Here is a 17,741-nt window from a genome sequence, read left to right as displayed (position 1 = left end):
CAGTGAATGTTACTGATTTGCAAGAAGTCATTGATATGCAGAAGAAACAGAGTGGGTGATATGACGCAGCCTTGTGGAACACCAGCATTGACGAATTTTAAGTCGGAGCATGCACCGTCGACAACGACTTTGATGCTCCGATCTGCCAAAAAACTAGTAATCCAATTGCATCATTTCGATTGCAATTGCTAGCTCAATTGCAAGCTTCGAAAGAAGCGCTTTGTGCCACACGCGATCGAAGGCCTTCGCTATGTCCAGACTGTCTGCTAATGCCTCCCCCTTGCTCTCAACTGCTTCTGCCCATTTATGAGTCAGGTAAACTAGAAGATCACCGGCTGAGCGACCCCAACGGAAACCGTACTGGCGGTCGCTAATCAGCTGGTACTCCTCTAAGTACTGCAGGAGCTGGCAGTTTATAATGGACTCCATTACCTTGGAGAACAAGGAGGTGATGGCTATAGGCCTGTAATTGGACGGGTCTGAGCGATTGCCCTTTTTAGGGATCGGATGCACCAAAGCAGTCTTCCAGGAGTTGGGGACGACGCCGAATGCATAGGATTGCCGGAAAAGACGCGTTAAGACCAGCGCCAATTCGGGAGCACAAGTCCGTAGCACGTTTGGAGAGATGCCATTGGGTCCACTCGACTTATGAATATCCAAGGAAAGTAGTGCTTTACGAACTGCACTTTGCCGGAATTTAACCTCCGGAATCGTGGTATCACACCGCGGGATTGTTGGTGGTGACTTTCCTCGGTCATCCAGAGTCAAGTTCGCCGCGAAGAGAGAGCCTAAAAGATCAGCTTTCTCCTTCGCAGTATGGGCCAATGACTCGCCGTCTCTGTGCAAAGATGGAAAAGAAGGCTGATAGAAATTCCCTAAGACAGCCTTAGCGAGAGACCAGAACGCATGTGTTCCTGAAGGGAGGCGCACCAGTCTCTCGCCAATTCTGCCAATGTACTCCGTCTTCGCCTTAGCAATCACGTTTTTGAAGGATCTAGAGGCAGAGTTATATTCTTTTCTGAATGCGCTGGTATTTACATCAGGAGACGCCGATGCGTTAGCCCAGTCTTGGTAGCGTTCCCATTATCGGCGTGAAGCCGTTTTGCAGAAACGACCAAACCAGGGCTGGGACTTGCCACCGATGGGGACCGCAGAATACGGAATGAACAGTTCCATACCCTGAAGTACCACGTCGGCGACAGAGTCAGCAACAACGCTCGGATCATCCGGCGAGAAACAAACCTGCCCCCATGGATAGGATGCAAAGTATCTAGAGGCACAAGGGACACAACATCTTAGTTCTTAAGGTTGGTAATGCAATGGCGATGTAAGGAATGGTTAATATTTCTGATAGCGCCAATGTCTATGGGTGCTGTGCAGAAATAACATCAAGTGGACCATTCGCCTTCATATTACATGAAAAAAGACAATTGCATCTTATTGTTAACTCCTTAGATAAGTTTTTACATTGAAAAAATATAATTGTCATGCGTAATAAATATTGTGTATTCGCTGGGCTTTGGGGGACATTGGAGGACATGGATGCCTCCATGTCCATGTTTTTCATTTAAAAAAAAATCTATAAAACAAAGAATAAAAATGTATAATCGAGCTGATTTTTTTTTTCGCCGGTTCTTATCTGATCTGATATTTCGTCGTATTTCATTACGAGCCAATGGTAGATTTTTTTAAAAATGAATAAATTAATTTTATATCTAATATGGATATATTGCTACATTTGAGATTATATAAAGAGTTTTGATTTTTATTCTTTGATATAGATTCAAATAAAACCGAAGTATTATGGTGAGTATGTGATTCACAGTCATATCTAATGTTTATTTGTAATTCCAATGTATTCTGTTTAAGTCTAACTTATGATCTACGATAACAATGATCCTCATTACACATTACGATGCGGCTTTGTGCGAACCCGTCTGTATGTGATAAGCGGTATCTACTCATCAGATCGTCCGCCAAACAGCAACACTTAGTATTGTTGTGTGTCTGTTTGAAGGGTTAGTAACTAACACAAAGGACATAAAATCTTACCTCCCAAGGTTTATAAGAATTGATAATATTTCTTACAGCGCCAATGTCTATGGGGGTGACCACTTGCCATTCTGTGGCTAATTTGTCCGTGCGACAACAAAAAAATATCACATGATTAAATATTAATGACTTCTGCATAGAACGATATGTTTTTTAACGAATGTTCTCCAAAATAAAAAACGATTGAATTCATTGAAATATACCTATATGATGTCGTTATTTTAACAAAATTACACGGTACAATATTATTTAAAATTCTATATATTATAATATTTTCTCCCAAAAAATTCCTGGTTCGTACTCGCCGTAAGCACGCAAAGAATAAATGATTAATTAGAATATGGTAATTTTTTTGTCATAAAATAAATATTGTCGCGATACTTTATTAGAAAAATAAAAGCAAACGCTTAAAAAATATAGACAAACTAATTTAGAAGAACAAAGATTTTTAAGTTTTATATTAATTCGAAAAAACGGAGCAGAAGATTGTATGTTTCCTGTATCTGTCTGTTAACACACTCGCAGGTGTTGGTATCATCAAATTAAGTTTTAAAACGTAATTTATTTCATCAGTATTAAAGTGTATGAAATAAAATCAGTCATAAAATCTTTTTAACATTTCAGGGACGGTACACTATACACAATAGTTAGGTAATTGTTATGACTTGTGTGTTGGTTCCTCCTGCTTGACCTAGGCCAAGCGGGGTACGGGCCTCGAGGCAAACCTTCTTGCCCGGGCATGTCCTCAACGGTAGCAACAGCTACCGTATCACTGTATTTTGACCCTGTGGGTCAGGGCTCCTTGGCCCAGTGGTATGTCCAGTCCGATGTTAAAGTCGTCTAATTCAGGTGGTTGTCAAGTCCAGTGGTTACGTCGTCCTATCGTTGCTCCAAATCGTCGTCGTCAATGCCTGCGTCAGGGCAGGTGGTTGGCAACAGTAGGAGCTCGCGAGGCTGAGGACGCCCGTCAGGTGGTCTTGCATGAAGCAGGGCAATGCCGTAGAGTTGACCGCAGACATTTGCGTCCGCGCGAGCGAACATGGTGCGTGCGAGGTGGCGGACGAATTCCTCCACGGTGGGCGTCCTGGTGTCTCTGTGGATGACGTCATTTCTGACGTACCTCGGAGCTCCTACTATAAGACGCAGGCTTCGATTCTGTTGGATCCGGATCCTTCGCCTCTGGTGTGCTGAACAGAGTGCGTACCAGGCGGGGGCCGCGTACATCAGGCGCAAGCGGAGGTAGGCACCGTAGATCCTCAGTTTGGTTCTCATGTGTAGCCTGGAGGTGAGAAGGGTGTGCAACTTCGACCGGGCCGCCACGACGCTACTGCTCGCACTAACGCGAGAGGCGTCGTCGTGTTCAGCAGCTTGGCCAGGAGGCCGGCATACCACACCCAGTCGAAAGCCTTCTCCATGTCGAGAAAGACTCCGACGGTGCGCTGCCCTTTGTTGCGCTCGCTGGTCAAGTAGCTGAGGACATGTCGTTAGCTGGAGCGTCGTCGTGTGGTTGCTGCGAAACCCAAACTGCTCCTCGAGCAGTAGCAAATGAGGCGAGAGTCTTCGCAGCAACAGAGGCTCAAACAGCTCGGCGACGTGCGAGAGCAGCATGATCGGCCTGTAGCTGGCCGGGCGTCGGCGGTCTTTGCCCGGCTTGGGAAGGACGGTAACCTTTCCCACCTGCCTGCCTCGGGGAAGTGTAAGGTCCGGAGTATACCGTTAAATGCACTCGTGAGCGCTACGAGGCAGTTTTTGGGTAGCTGCATCAGCACAGCGTTGGTAATCCCGTTGGGGCCTGGCGCCTTTGCTATAGGGTTAACATGCGTCTGTGTTCCTGAGTTCGCAGACTCACGTAGTAGGCGTGCGCAAGTTCTTCGTGTACGATGTCCCTCCGCACTAGGGCTGCCGTGCCCCTGTATGGGGCGCACCGTGGGGAGACTTCGTCGCGCCGGTACACGAAGAAGTTCGGGATGCGGAGCTCGATGTGCTCCGAGAGCTTGGTCTCGCCCAGGAGAATAATATGAGCATTCTGCAACTGGGCGAGTAAAGTTAGCTCTCGGATATGGCCTCTGATGCCGCCTGGATTCCAATAAATAATTCTCAGCTGGAATTTAACTGCGCTTGTGCGGATATTCCAGCTGAGATGGCCGGTATAATATCCTGGCCCTGAGTATGCGCGACCAGGATCCGAAGCGGGCCAAGCGTGGTACTCATACAGGTCGGGGTGGGAGAACACTCCTCTCTACGTCCCTTTTGTGCCCTATTTTCTGCAGGGCAGGGCGGAGCGATGTTGATGCCCCTTCTCCTCGCCTCTCTTTTAAAGATCGGGCAGCGGCGGTCCTTTGCCATGTGCGATTTGTCACAATTCGCACAGGTCGGTGGGTCTTCTTTTGGCCGGGAGTAGTCTCTCGCAAAGTGTTCGCCGGCGCAGCGAACACATTTCTGCTGCTTGTGGCAGTTGGCCGAGGCATGGCCAAATGCCTGGCAGCGGTGGCATTGCGGGGGGCTCCTTGCTCCCCTCCATGCCTCCACCAGCAGACCAGGCATACACAGGAGCTCTGTAACGTTGTAAAGTTCCGCGAGCTTTTGTTCCCCCAGGTGGTGCAGCTGCACGAAGAATGTGCACCAGTGCCTGCCTTTATCACCCTGGATCGCCTTGGCACTCTCCGCTGGGAATCCCAAGGATTTCAGCGCAGCTATGACTTCTTGGGGGTGGGGGGTATCGAAAGGTAGCCCCCTTATTGCTACTTTTGTTGGCAAGTCTGAGGCCGGGCTATAGCAGAACCAGGATATTGACGTATAGTTAAGAGTTAAATAAACTAAACATGTGTATCGGTGGTCCCTGATATTATGATATTATATGGTGATATTATCGGACGGAGCTCCTTTCTGTTATGACTTCTGTACATGTAATTAATGTTTATATTTTAACTTATGAATACTAGATGACGTTATGTCAAATCGTAGACATTTCTACATCGCAATGGCAAGATTCGCTATTTGTTTTATTATTAAGCAATAGTGTCGTCCAGCATCATTAGGATCGAGCGAGCTAAGTGTTCATCTTCTATAGTCATTTATTGACTCTGAAAGTATAATGATTATCACTTTTAATATATAAAAGAATATAATATTACGTGTTTTTATTTTAATTTACATGTATTAGTCGGAGTAAATCAACTCTTGCAAAAAATTTCAAAGTTGTTCCATCTAACCGATTGAGTTAAAATTATGCTCATTTCGTTGGTTTTAGTAATTATAATCTAGTATACTAAATAGAATTAATTTTAGTATCCAAATTTATAAAATCTTGTATGTATATCTGCGTAGAATGATATATGGCAATTTGTTTTTGCTACAGAGTGCAAACTTAATATTTAATAAAATAAATTTCTATGACGTATCTGTAGCCATCGGACGGCTCGAAGGAATGAAGACGTACTTTACTGCTGAGAATTAATTCTAAAGTTATTTAAATGGATGCCTTTAATATTACGTACTTAATCAACTCATATTTAGCGAGGACACAATTTTCGTAAAACTAATATCGCGTAAATATCCCACCGCTGGATAAATATCACCGCTTTTAATTTCCTATCTTAAAAGCGGAGCTATATCCAACATGCTGCTTCACCCTGGGATGTTAGATAAACATACATCAAAGTAAAAGTAATTAAAGTTTTTCATATAAAGCACATGAAAGCTCAGTGATGCTTGCCCGATTACGAATTAAAGGTCTTCGATTAAAATCGTACATAGATTCCATCCTCTGGGTCATCTCGACTTTCTGGGCTATTTCGTTGTTAATTTTTTGTCTGATTATATAATAAGAGGTAAATAAATCACTTCATATTGATAGCAAAAAGAAAATTGATACGTTAAACGAGTATGAATGATTATATTTAATCAAAAACAATTTCACGAAACATAATTGCTTAGTAATGTTATGACATTATGCTGACTGAAAATTCAATACTTGATACTGAATTAAACCTCAGGACTTTTCATGCAGCCATCTAAACTTACTACTACCGGTCATTGCTATTGTATAAAAAACACCTGATGGAAATTTCATTAGGTAACTATGTAAGAATTTCTTTATTAAAGTTTTATTTACGTAATATCAGCAGGATACTAACTACAACAGTTACTAGTGTTGTAGATACAAAATATTATCCATGGCTGTGTGTGTAAATTTATTTCAAATTAGACGTAACCTATTCAAAATATATTTTCGCTTCAGTATATTAAGGATTTCTCAAAAGCCAGTCAACATAAATTTTGATCACGGCACGGGGAATGTAAAGGGGATAGGGAGGGGTCGATTGAAGTGCCCTCATGTGCACAGGCTGATCACGGCCCACGGAGCACAATTCGTTTGATCTCGCCGCCTGTTCGCTAAGCACTATTTATGTCCCAGCGAACCAAGGACATTCATTCATGACTATATACATGACACATGGCAATGACACAATTATCTGAATACATTTTTTCCAATAAAACGAAGTCGAAGAAATAGTATCAGACGGGCTTCCAAATCTGGAATCCATAAATATCTACTCATATATAATCGTATATCTTACATATCTAAAAAAAAGATTACTAGTTTTAAACTTTATTACATCCGTAGTTTATATATGTCACTATAAAATTGTAAAGATTATTAGTTTATATTAAACCTAGACAAATAATATAATAAAAGCTCTTTCGCTTAAGTTAACTTAAATAAAATAACATTTGAACATTGCCTATTAACGCATTTTTTACTTGTTTCAGGATGCCGACGAAATATCAGTGAAGACTAAAGTCATGCCAACGCAATATGTGCCAGATACTCAAAATCGAAAACAGAATGCCTGCCAAAAACTTAATATCCAAATGGCTGCGGACAAAACAAGGAAAACATAAAGACTCACCATGGCGCTAGTAAGCGAATAACCATCAAGGAAATATGAATACGACCAAACCAGAAATACTGGTGGCAAGAAGCCAATTAGACATTTTGCAAAGAGGACCTGAGTACTTCGTAGAGAACCCACGACTGCCGTATAACGTTGTGTTAGAATTCAATGCTACTTTTGACAATAACAACATTTTTAATTCATCGAATATCTCCGGTGAGGTTTGGAATGATTACATAAACCTTCTTCGTGACCGCGCTCTACTTGTTTCTTTCTTACTTCTGTTTTCGTTGACGACTGTTTTTGGAAATATGTTAGTGATACTGGCAGTCGTGAGGGAAAGATATCTTCATACATCTACGAATTACTTCGTCACGTCACTAGCTGTAGCTGATTGCCTCGTCGGTCTAGTAGTTATGCCATTCTCAGCACTTTATGAAGTTTTGGAACATACATGGTTTTTTGGCGTGGATTGGTGTGATGTTTGGAGATCTTTGGATGTCCTCTTTAGCACTGCATCAATACTTAATTTGTGTGTTATATCATTAGACCGTTACTGGGCCATCACTGATCCTATCACATATCCGATGCGGATGAGTGGCCGGAAAGCTGCATTTCTCATAGCAGCAGTGTGGGTGTGTTCAGGTGCTATATCATTTCCGGCTATCGCGTGGTGGCGTGCAGTGCGCTTGGAAGAAGTACCAGATTATAAATGTCCGTTCACGGAAAATTTAGAGTACATAATATTTTCTTCGACAATTTCATTTTATTTACCTTTATTTGTTATGGTGTTTACATATTACCGTATATATCGTGCTGCGACTATTCAGACAAGGTCTTTGAAAATTGGGACAAAACAAGTGATGAGACCAAGTGGGGAGCTAGAACTAACGTTACGTATACATAGGGGTGGCACGGTGCGTCAAAGAACTGATGTGTGTCACGGTGCTTGTACTCCCGAGGAAGCGGACCAGGAACCATTGACCGCATTACAAAACAATGGACTTTCAAGGTCATCGACACGTTTAACAAATGTTACTCATAATAAACATTTGCCCAAAAACTTTTCCCTTTCACGAAAGCTTGCTAAATTTGCAAAAGAAAAGAAAGCCGCAAAGACACTTGGAATTGTAATGGGTGTTTTTATAGTTTGTTGGTTACCATTTTTCGTAGTTAATCTCCTATCTGGTATATGTTCGTCATGCATCACACATGAAGAGATAGTCAACGTGGTGGTCACATGGCTCGGGTGGGTCAACTCATCCATGAACCCTGTGATCTACGCGTGCTGGAGCAGAGACTTTAGAAGGTTCGTATTTATATAATATTGTTATACATTTAAATTACTTTAGGCTAACAATCTTACAAATTAGATGATATTTTTTTGGTAACTAAGACAGAATTTAAGTGACCTTATTTTCTACGAAAAAATATTTTCAACGAAAGCTAATTTATATTTCAAAAGTATTCGATAGTATGCGTCAAACAAAGTGCTTTTCCATTTCATTAGTCATATAAAATTGAATTAAAACGAACGAGCATTACGACTGGGATATAATAGCATACAGCTGACTAATAAAACGCATGGTCACTCAACTCTTTCAGCTAGAAAAATTTTAATAGTTACTCACATAACTTTATTAGTTGCTTCTAGTCAAATCAAATCAAATTAAATATACTGTATTCAAGTATATTAAGAAGAAACTCAGTAGTTAATCTTTTTCAACATTTAAAATACCCAGTTATGTTATTCAAATAAAATCTTATTATATATGTATATGATATATGCTGTCTGGAAGTCAACAAGTATTAGCTGCACGGTTTATGTTATCTTTATTATCATGTATTGAATAATATGGCTTTTTTATGAACATATTTTTTACAAATTATTTTAATTTATGAACTAATGTGCTATTAAATTATTTACTAAAATTTAAAACTATACTAAACATTACATTAAATTGAAAATAACATTACAGTAACAAATTGAAGTAGTACTAGTTCTTAACAGTAACTTACTAGGTTTTGGTACCTACGTTATTATAGATTAATCCCTTCGTATGTAACACAATAACCTTTTTTTTAACTGTTTGTGCTAATTATATCTTAAGGTGAAACAATTCTTTTTTTCAATTCAGTTAGTTTACAAAATATTTAATCAAATAACAAAAACTTAGTTGAAACAAAAATATAAGAATTAAAATACAAGAATTACTTGAAATTTTAAACAAAAGTGATTTCAACGTAACTAATAATGTGATCGTTATTACTGCAACTGAGATTTAAATATATTTTTTTTTACGTTATGTAAAGCAAACACTACGCAATTGTTTAAAGGCAAATACGATAGTGCGGAAAGTAATTTTAAAACTAACTATAAGTCTTACCTATCAACTCGTTTATGTTTATTATAACTTTAACATTGAACCAATAACATACATAATATAGAGGATGGAGTGAACATTATCGTTCTTTATTTTCCTCTTGTTTTACGATATATCACAGACTTATAGACTTTGACTCTTTCAAACAATATTTTTTTACTCAGCGAATAAACCTGCTGCTGCCAATAAACAGTAAATATTTTTACAATTCATATTAATGTAAGGTCATTTGATATTTACTATCGGATTAATTTTTGAATAAATAAACACCAATAAATATATTATGATTTATAAATAAAGCAACGGATAAAAGGGTATTACCCATCTTATATATATAACATTAGCTTGCATTAAATAATTAACAAATCGAAGGTCTATGTAAAAAAAAAAGTCCATAAATACAGTCATAATCGAAATTCTGTAGATGTAAACAAAATCTATACGAATATTATAAATGCGAAAGTAACTCTGCATGTTACGCTTTGATGAAATATAGTGTGAAGCAAGCTTAAACTCCAAGGAAGGAAAAAGGTTATTTTTTATATACCTAGCAACAGACAACCTGCCCATAAAACGCAGGCAAAACCGCCGGTGTAGGTACGTTCTATAAAATGTCGAAACGAATTGTAACTTCGCTCTCATTAGCGATTTCAACAAAGCAGTGACAATTTATTTATTGATTTACTCTATTTAAGGTACCAAAAAAATGCACTCTAAAACATTCGTTCGTAACTTGTGTTGATATTTAAAGTGCTACTTCACTTACATCCAATCAGTAAGTGCAGGAAAGGAATAAAACGAGACGAGCACGAAACAAACAACCGCAATAGGTTGTTACGAATGTTTTTTATTTTCGAAACAGACCAGTTTCTTACAGTGATATGTTGTTTGACTTTATGTAGTGTGTAACATTTACATTGAAAACTTATTTAAAAATAAACAAATCAGAATTAAGTGAATATTGACAAGGATACTTATGCATTTCCCCTTTCAATCGCAATTAGATACTTTTGCCGAAGATGGGGTGTTATTATATTTCATTACCATTACTTCTAACGGAGAATAATTCAATCAAATCAAAATATTTTTTATATAAGTAGGTTTATAAAAAACACTTTTGAATCGTCACCGGTTCTGAAAGTAGATTCTACCGAGAAGAATCGGCTAGAAACTCAGTAGCTATCAAGATTACTCATAATAAATTTAATACAAAATAAAAGGCAAATACAATTGAAAATCTATGAAATAAAATTAGTGAAATATACCCAATGAACATTTGTCTACAATTTTGCGTGAAATGATTTCCTCAAAAACATCGCCAAGTAGATCAATGACTAGAAAAAAACTATTGTTTTCCATTTTTTGTAATTTTTAATCGTTTTGATCTGAATAAATCTTTGTTCATTTGAAATCGCCGAGTCGTATCTAACTTTATCTAGGTCCACAGTCTATAAAATTGTCGAACAGAAGCCGTCAATTACACGAAATCCTCTCGGCTTTCAGAGCTTATCGAATCGTGACCAACATGAGGCCCCGTAAATCACGTTACGTGTATTATTATGCTACCTAAAGGCCACACTAAATCATCTCAGGGCAGAACCCTATATTTTTTTGTCCTACATAGAATTGCTAAATTTCATACATATTACTTCCGCGTTCTTTTTGTCCAAGCTGTTTGAAATTTTATAAAATTTAAATAAAACTAGCAAAACTGACGGACTTGTCCTGTCTATATATACATATATACCAACTGTCATAAATATATGTTCGAATATGCGCTGCAACTCATTCAGCGATTAACAAAAATATGGAGAACATAAAAACCATGGAGCAAGCAAAAAATATATGTGCCAACTTTCATGATTTCATATATGTATATTGTATATACACACAATTATATCAAAAAAATAAACAAAATGTTACCCTACGACAAATCTCTGAATATCAAGAAACTGAACACAATAATAAAACATGCCCCTGATTCCGTCGACCTAATGGAAACAGGCTCATTCCCTGTGCCACAAACTAGCGATTCATCAAGTTTTAATAGGGAAGTGCGAGTTAAATTGCGCTTCTTCGTCGTAATATAATATTTAATGTGAAGATTAAAATACAATAAACATGAGAGGTTCTTTCGACGATTCTATTCTGGTTTGAGTTATTGCTTTCCGAACGCGTGATATATTTTTGACAACTAAGCAAAATTAAATGCAAAACATACATACGTGTAGAATATTTAATAAAGTTTTTTTGCTTTTATTAGCTTAAACCTTTTTAGATATAAAAGTATTTTGTTCTTTTCGCATTTCTAAGTTATTAGAACGCTAACTTGGATACATTGAATACAACTTTTGAAATTATTGTATTTTTTTTTGTTGAACATACTCGTACATATTTGTAGATAAATTATATGTTTGTATTAAGTTTTTGACTCCACCAAAGAGAAACCGGCGAGTTTTGTCAGCACGCGTTGATGAAAAAAGTTTCTGTAAATGTGAGTTGTCAACAAAAATTGATTAAATCTTGTGTGGTGGTTGAAACCTCTGATAAAACCAAACAAATATAAACATAGAAATCGCAAACAATTTTAATGGAATCGCACCATTACACAATTGCGCAATATAAAAGTCCCCAAATTTATTCTTGACCTTTATATGAATAATTGATATATTTCAAGCTAGTATGCTTTGCTTTGAAACGGTTTTTTAATATTCAGATAAAAACGGTATGTCGAATATTTTGTATCATATCACATAATATTATATGACATAAAATCTTTAGCAACATTTGCTTATTTTATTGCGTCTCTACAGTCGCGACGGCGATACACGACACGACGATACGTGGCCTTGTTTACCTGTCTCACGACTCACGCAGTCCACTTGGAAATAGCTCCATCACTCACTACGGAATCTACAGTGATGGCACTCAGAAGATTCATCGCACGCCGAGGCTACAGAATTATGGTCAGACAACGGTACTAATCTCCACGGTGCAGACAGAGAATTAAGGCAAGCCATCGATAACGCTACACATCAGGAAGCTAGCAAACGCGCTATCAGCTGGCGCTTTATTCCTCCCGGAGGCCCATTTATGGGCGGGGCCCGGGAACGCTTAGTCAGGAGTGTGAAGACTGCACTCTCGGCCACACTACGAGAGCGACGCCCGAATGGAAGTTATGTCGACACTCCTCGCAGAAGCGGAATTTACAGTGAACAATAGACCTCTGACACATGTCATGACATGTCCTGGGGCTAGCAATGAATCCTTCACCGGGCATCTTCGACGACCACGACTGGGTCAAAGAATACCTACCCAACCTACAACAGCGACGGTAACCCCACGGAAGAGGAATACAACTGGATGTAAACGACATCGTCATCATCGTAGACAACACGCTGCCGCGCAACACATGGCCGATCGGGAAGATAGAAAAGACATTCCCGGGAGAGGACGGGATAGTACGAGCAGTAGACGTCCGGACCAAGGGTGGAATACTTCGACGACCTGCCAAGAAATTAGTGCTGATAACGAAGAAAGATAGCCCTCCCCACTAATAATAGGTGAACTTTGTGAATCACAGCAGTTCACGGTGGGAGGAATGTTCGGGACTATCTTTAAGTATAAAAACACTACAATAGTAATATATGTAAATATTCAGGACTATCTTTAAATATAAGAACCACAATAGTGATAGGCAAATAATTTGTTAACTGTAATGTGTAATTTAGTTTGTAATAGAAATATAGAATTGTAAAATAGAAAGAGATAGCTAATAGTCACGCTATTGGTTAAATAATAAACAGCTGCATAGAGCGGGGTCGGGGTCTTGCGCGCTCGTGCATTTTATTACTATTCCTCGTCAAATTCAGCGAACTCGTTCGGGCACACTATAGTTGAAGAGTGTGTCTCGAACAATAAAATATTATATAATTTTATGAACAACTACTTTATATTGTCTAAAGTATTTGATCATTAAAATATAAAATTTCCTGAAATAAATTAAATTTATTTTTAATTTATAGTACCGACGAATTATTAAAAACTGTGAATATCTTCGAAATTCATCAACTGAGTCAATGCCGTTTTCCTACAGCCAAAGTAGATTAGGTTAACTAGCCGTGATATCCCATTTCAAATTACCATCCTGTGTCAGTACTGTAATATATCATGGAACAATAAATATTTTGTTTTTGTTTACGAGAGTGTCGCTGTAGGAATATAGAATCTATTATTTTTATTATTACTTGGTGATAGGTCTTTGTGTGTACAACAATTTGCTCTCACTATTTTTGTGTTCCGGCGTAAATGATGCCAGTGTAACTACAGTCACAAAGTACGTAACATCTTTTTTTTATGACATGGTAGGCGGACGAGCAAATGAGCCACGTGGTAAGTGGTCACCTCATGCCATATAATTATTTTATCAAAGTATAATTTCTTAACAGTATAAAGCTAACTGTAAACTTTCGTAAAGTACGAGTGTATTGTAGAATACGTGCTCTTGTCAAAGGGAAAATAAATATGATCGCCATTAAAATTCGAATATATTGTATAAAGCAATTCATTTTATGAAATCTGAATGTTTGAATGTATTAAACCTAACTAGCATTAACTCCACTTTCCTACTTATAATCGTGTATGGATTACATCTATACATTTTTCTTTATTTATTTATTTATTGATCTATATTAAATGCACAATGTAATTAAGGTACTTATTTAGATAAGGATTAATGCTATATTGACTAAAATCACTAAACCACTAAATTAAACAGTGTTTCTCTACTAAATTATGCATGTATTATACATATAAACCTTCCTCTTGAATCAATCTATCTATTAAAAAAAACTGCATCAAAATCCGTTGAGTAATTTTAAAGATCAAAGCATACAAACAGACAGCGGTAAGCGACTTTGTTTTATATTACGTATTTTATAAGACATACAATAACGGAAATCACAAAGTTAGCGAGATATAACAAACTTTTTATTTTGAAAATCGAATAGTAGCTCTACCGAATACACTCCGACCTATAACGAAGCAACCGTAATCAGAATCCAAATATCGCATGCTGAGGTCACGCACAAAGGCGTTCGCAAATCGTGAAAGATTGTTGAATACAGAAATGACTTTTATTTTTCTTTATCTATATTGTTACTGTTATAGAAAGGTGCAATAATTTAGGTCACGGCGCTACCACTAATGGTATTTTCGTTGTTCAAACCAATTAAGGACGCTTACATCAATCATGACAGTATAAAGACGAATTTGTTTATGGAAACGGTTATTGCATAATAAATAAATTATCACGTAACATATATTTTATTCTAGATCATTCTTTAAATAGGATTTGTTTTTTATAATTGCATTTAATAAATATACCTTTGTGTGATGTAAGGAATGGTTATGATTTCTTACAGCGTCAATGTCTGTGACCACTTGCCATCAGGTGACCTATTTCGAACATCAATAGAAAACAATTATATTTACATCGACGATTGAACGACACATCAAGACGAATCATGCGACGCGAATACGTAAAATGAATTACAAGTACATTAAATGATTTAGAAACATAAACTTGTATTAAATTTAACAACCAAGAGTCAATTATTACTAGTGGGTCTCACGCGAAACTTCGCGTCTATTCAAAATATTTTTTTAAGGATTTAGAAACTTATGATAGGTTTTGTTTTGTTTTGTTTTCATTTCTAGATTGGCGAATAGACTCAGCTCTGAGGCCTAAATTTAAATCTTTAATATCGAATAGTATACATTAGTTCAATGAGAATTGGAGTTTATCGAAAACAATCCACTTTAATTATGTATATAATAAGATATATATTTTTAAATCACAATTTAATATCTGAAATACAGTAATGAATTTTATAATTCAAATATAAAATTCATTTGGTAGATAAAGTTTTCCATACGTTGACCTCATTTTCTTCTACTATTGAATTAGTAATTACAACATATTATAATAAAAACAATATGTGTATAATAATGCATGAATATTGAGGTCGATAGAATTTTTTAATATAAAATTTCATCAATTTTTCCCGTAGATATGCAAGCGGTCATAGATCATAACAGGATAGAAATGAGATCGTCTTCAGTGACTTTATGAATATAGTAATATAATTATAACGTCACATGAATGTTGAATAATCTCTACATGGTTTAAGAAGTATTTAACATCGTTAAATAAATAAAGAAAAATATTAAAAAACAACAAAGTTCTTTATTTCCTAGACATACGATATTTAGTCTTTTTATACTATTCTTTAAATAATTTTATAAATGCGAATGTGAGTTAGTTTGTTACGCTTTCTAGTCTCAATTTTGATTTAATTTTAAAACTAGTTTGTATTTCATAATACAGAAAAAAAAATGTTTATTTATAATTATATAATGTAAATCAATGTTTTTCGATGGTGTCGATTATAATCAAACACACTAATTTTATTATCAAATAGTTTATTTCAATTACAACACCACAAAAATCACTTCACATTAACTGCATAATTAGATCATTTAAATTATGAATACAATCATAAAACGTTTTACTCTAATAGCACGTGTTAATAGCGTCAAAACTAACGTTTGCTTCGAGTAGCATAACGACGGACTAACCTCAAACTATCTTTGAGGCCCTTTTTATACTATTTATTTTAATTGTAAAAATGTGGATACATTGTATTTTCTTACAATAAAATCATGAGTCTTAATAGTCTTGAGGTTTTATATGAGTTTTTTTAGGAAATCGATGTACGATTAAAGAAACTTCGTACGGTAGAAAAAAATGGCAGTGACAACTTTAGAACCTATTTTCATTGCTTTAGAAAATACCTTGAAAAATGTATAACCTGTTGGAATATTATTTTTTAAGAGGATTAAACCTAATATTTTAAAAATCAGTTTTTCTGCTTAATAAATTATCAAAAGATCAAAAATAAAAACTTATAAAATGCAAAAATTTAGCAATTGCAGAGGTATCACATTAAATAGGTCAGTTGGCCGCGACGCCTTGTCAACGACGCACCTCGCCCAAACCACTATAAAACTTGGCATACATGTCAGAGGTATGGGAAAGGACACCCGCTGCTCTCCCCTCTCAAATGTAAGTGATGGCGCAGACGGAATCTCGGACGTTAATAAATACAACAGATATTTGCGTTTCATCGAGAACACTTTTGGTAAACGTGCTTAGAACACAACAGTATTCTTGGAAATACTGTCTCTGTTTTACTAGTTAAGAGTCAAAAGATTTTTAAGATAAGAGAAGTTTGTTTGTCTGTTCTCAGCAACACGTTTATGTTCACAGATTAAAAAGAGTCAGTGAGATGCTTAAAAAATAAATAATAAGTTATACGGACAGTAATGACTTTTTAATATAAAAAATATTATCCAATGGTAATCATGACAAAGCAGAATATCCCATGAAATGATGAGCGAGCGGTTACAAATCATGTTCATTGTGCAAGTTACGTCACAGCTATGAACTATGTACTACTTAATAACGAAATTATAATGTCGAATGCATTTCATATTTCTTGATATACACCATACAGTCTGAGATAAACCAATTTCGTTTGTCGTTTCGATGTAATGAAATTTTAATAATTTAAATTATTCTTCTCTTATATTATGAAGCCGGGATGGCGCAGTGGTAAGCACTTGAATCTTTCATAAAATTGAAACAAGACAAGCACCACAAAATTTTTATGTGAAATTTATTTTGCCCCGTTTAATAACAATAAACAATAGCAACTGGTAAATATTTAACTGTTGGCTAATGGCCTCTCCCTATTAAAGAAAAGGAGTCTGATCCATCACGTTGTTCTAGAAATTATAGCTCAATTTCAACTGAAAAATGTAGGCTTCAGTAGGAAGTTTGATCGACATTGTTATTAAACTTGAAGCTGCTATCTTCGACTAGGATTCGCGTGCTCTCACCACTGATCTATTTTGGTTCTTATGAAAAAAAAACAAATATTATTTTGTGCGTAATAACATTTGATTATTCTAACCGAACTTATAATAACATATTAGATAATGTTATATATCACTAAAACAATAGTTCTGAGGTTATTGTAACGAGCTTAGGGTTAAGATAACACTTCGTGTGCTATGTGTTGACGTATTGAAAATTAATGGGACAAGATATTAAGTTAAGATCCATACTTTGTATTCCTGTGTTTCAGTTTGAAGGGTTAGTAACCTAATGTAATTATAGTCACACGAAACAATTTCGGTTAGTAGTAGATTGGTGTATTGAAAGGTTTTCACATTGCACGTCGAAATCTTTTTGAGCTTATGATCAATTGACTCACGATCGATTGTTTACGAGAAACTTTTTTGGAAATCCTCTCTATATTTCTTTACTGCCAGGAGCATTTAA

General features: G+C 36.5%; 1 protein-coding gene across 2 annotated transcripts in view; it reads left to right on the top strand.

Moving 5' to 3' along the window:
* LOC113401556 (dopamine receptor 2-like) overlaps positions 1 to 17,741 on the top strand; it is a 160,834-nt gene that overhangs the window by 105,100 nt on the left and 37,993 nt on the right. For both annotated transcript variants that reach the window (XM_026641509.2, XM_026641508.2), the window contains exon 2: positions 6,826 to 8,259. In XM_026641509.2, coding sequence (XP_026497294.2) covers positions 7,001 to 8,259 — 1,259 coding nt within the window. In that variant the 5' untranslated portion in view covers positions 6,826 to 7,000. The remainder of the gene's footprint in view (positions 1 to 6,825; positions 8,260 to 17,741) is intronic.

Source organism: Vanessa tameamea, chromosome 20 (genome assembly GCF_037043105.1).
Source record: "Vanessa tameamea isolate UH-Manoa-2023 chromosome 20, ilVanTame1 primary haplotype, whole genome shotgun sequence".
NCBI classification, from domain to species: Eukaryota; Metazoa; Arthropoda; class Insecta; order Lepidoptera; family Nymphalidae; genus Vanessa; species Vanessa tameamea.
Note: the sequence above shows the minus strand (reverse complement) of the source record. Positions and strands in the feature narration are given on the sequence as shown.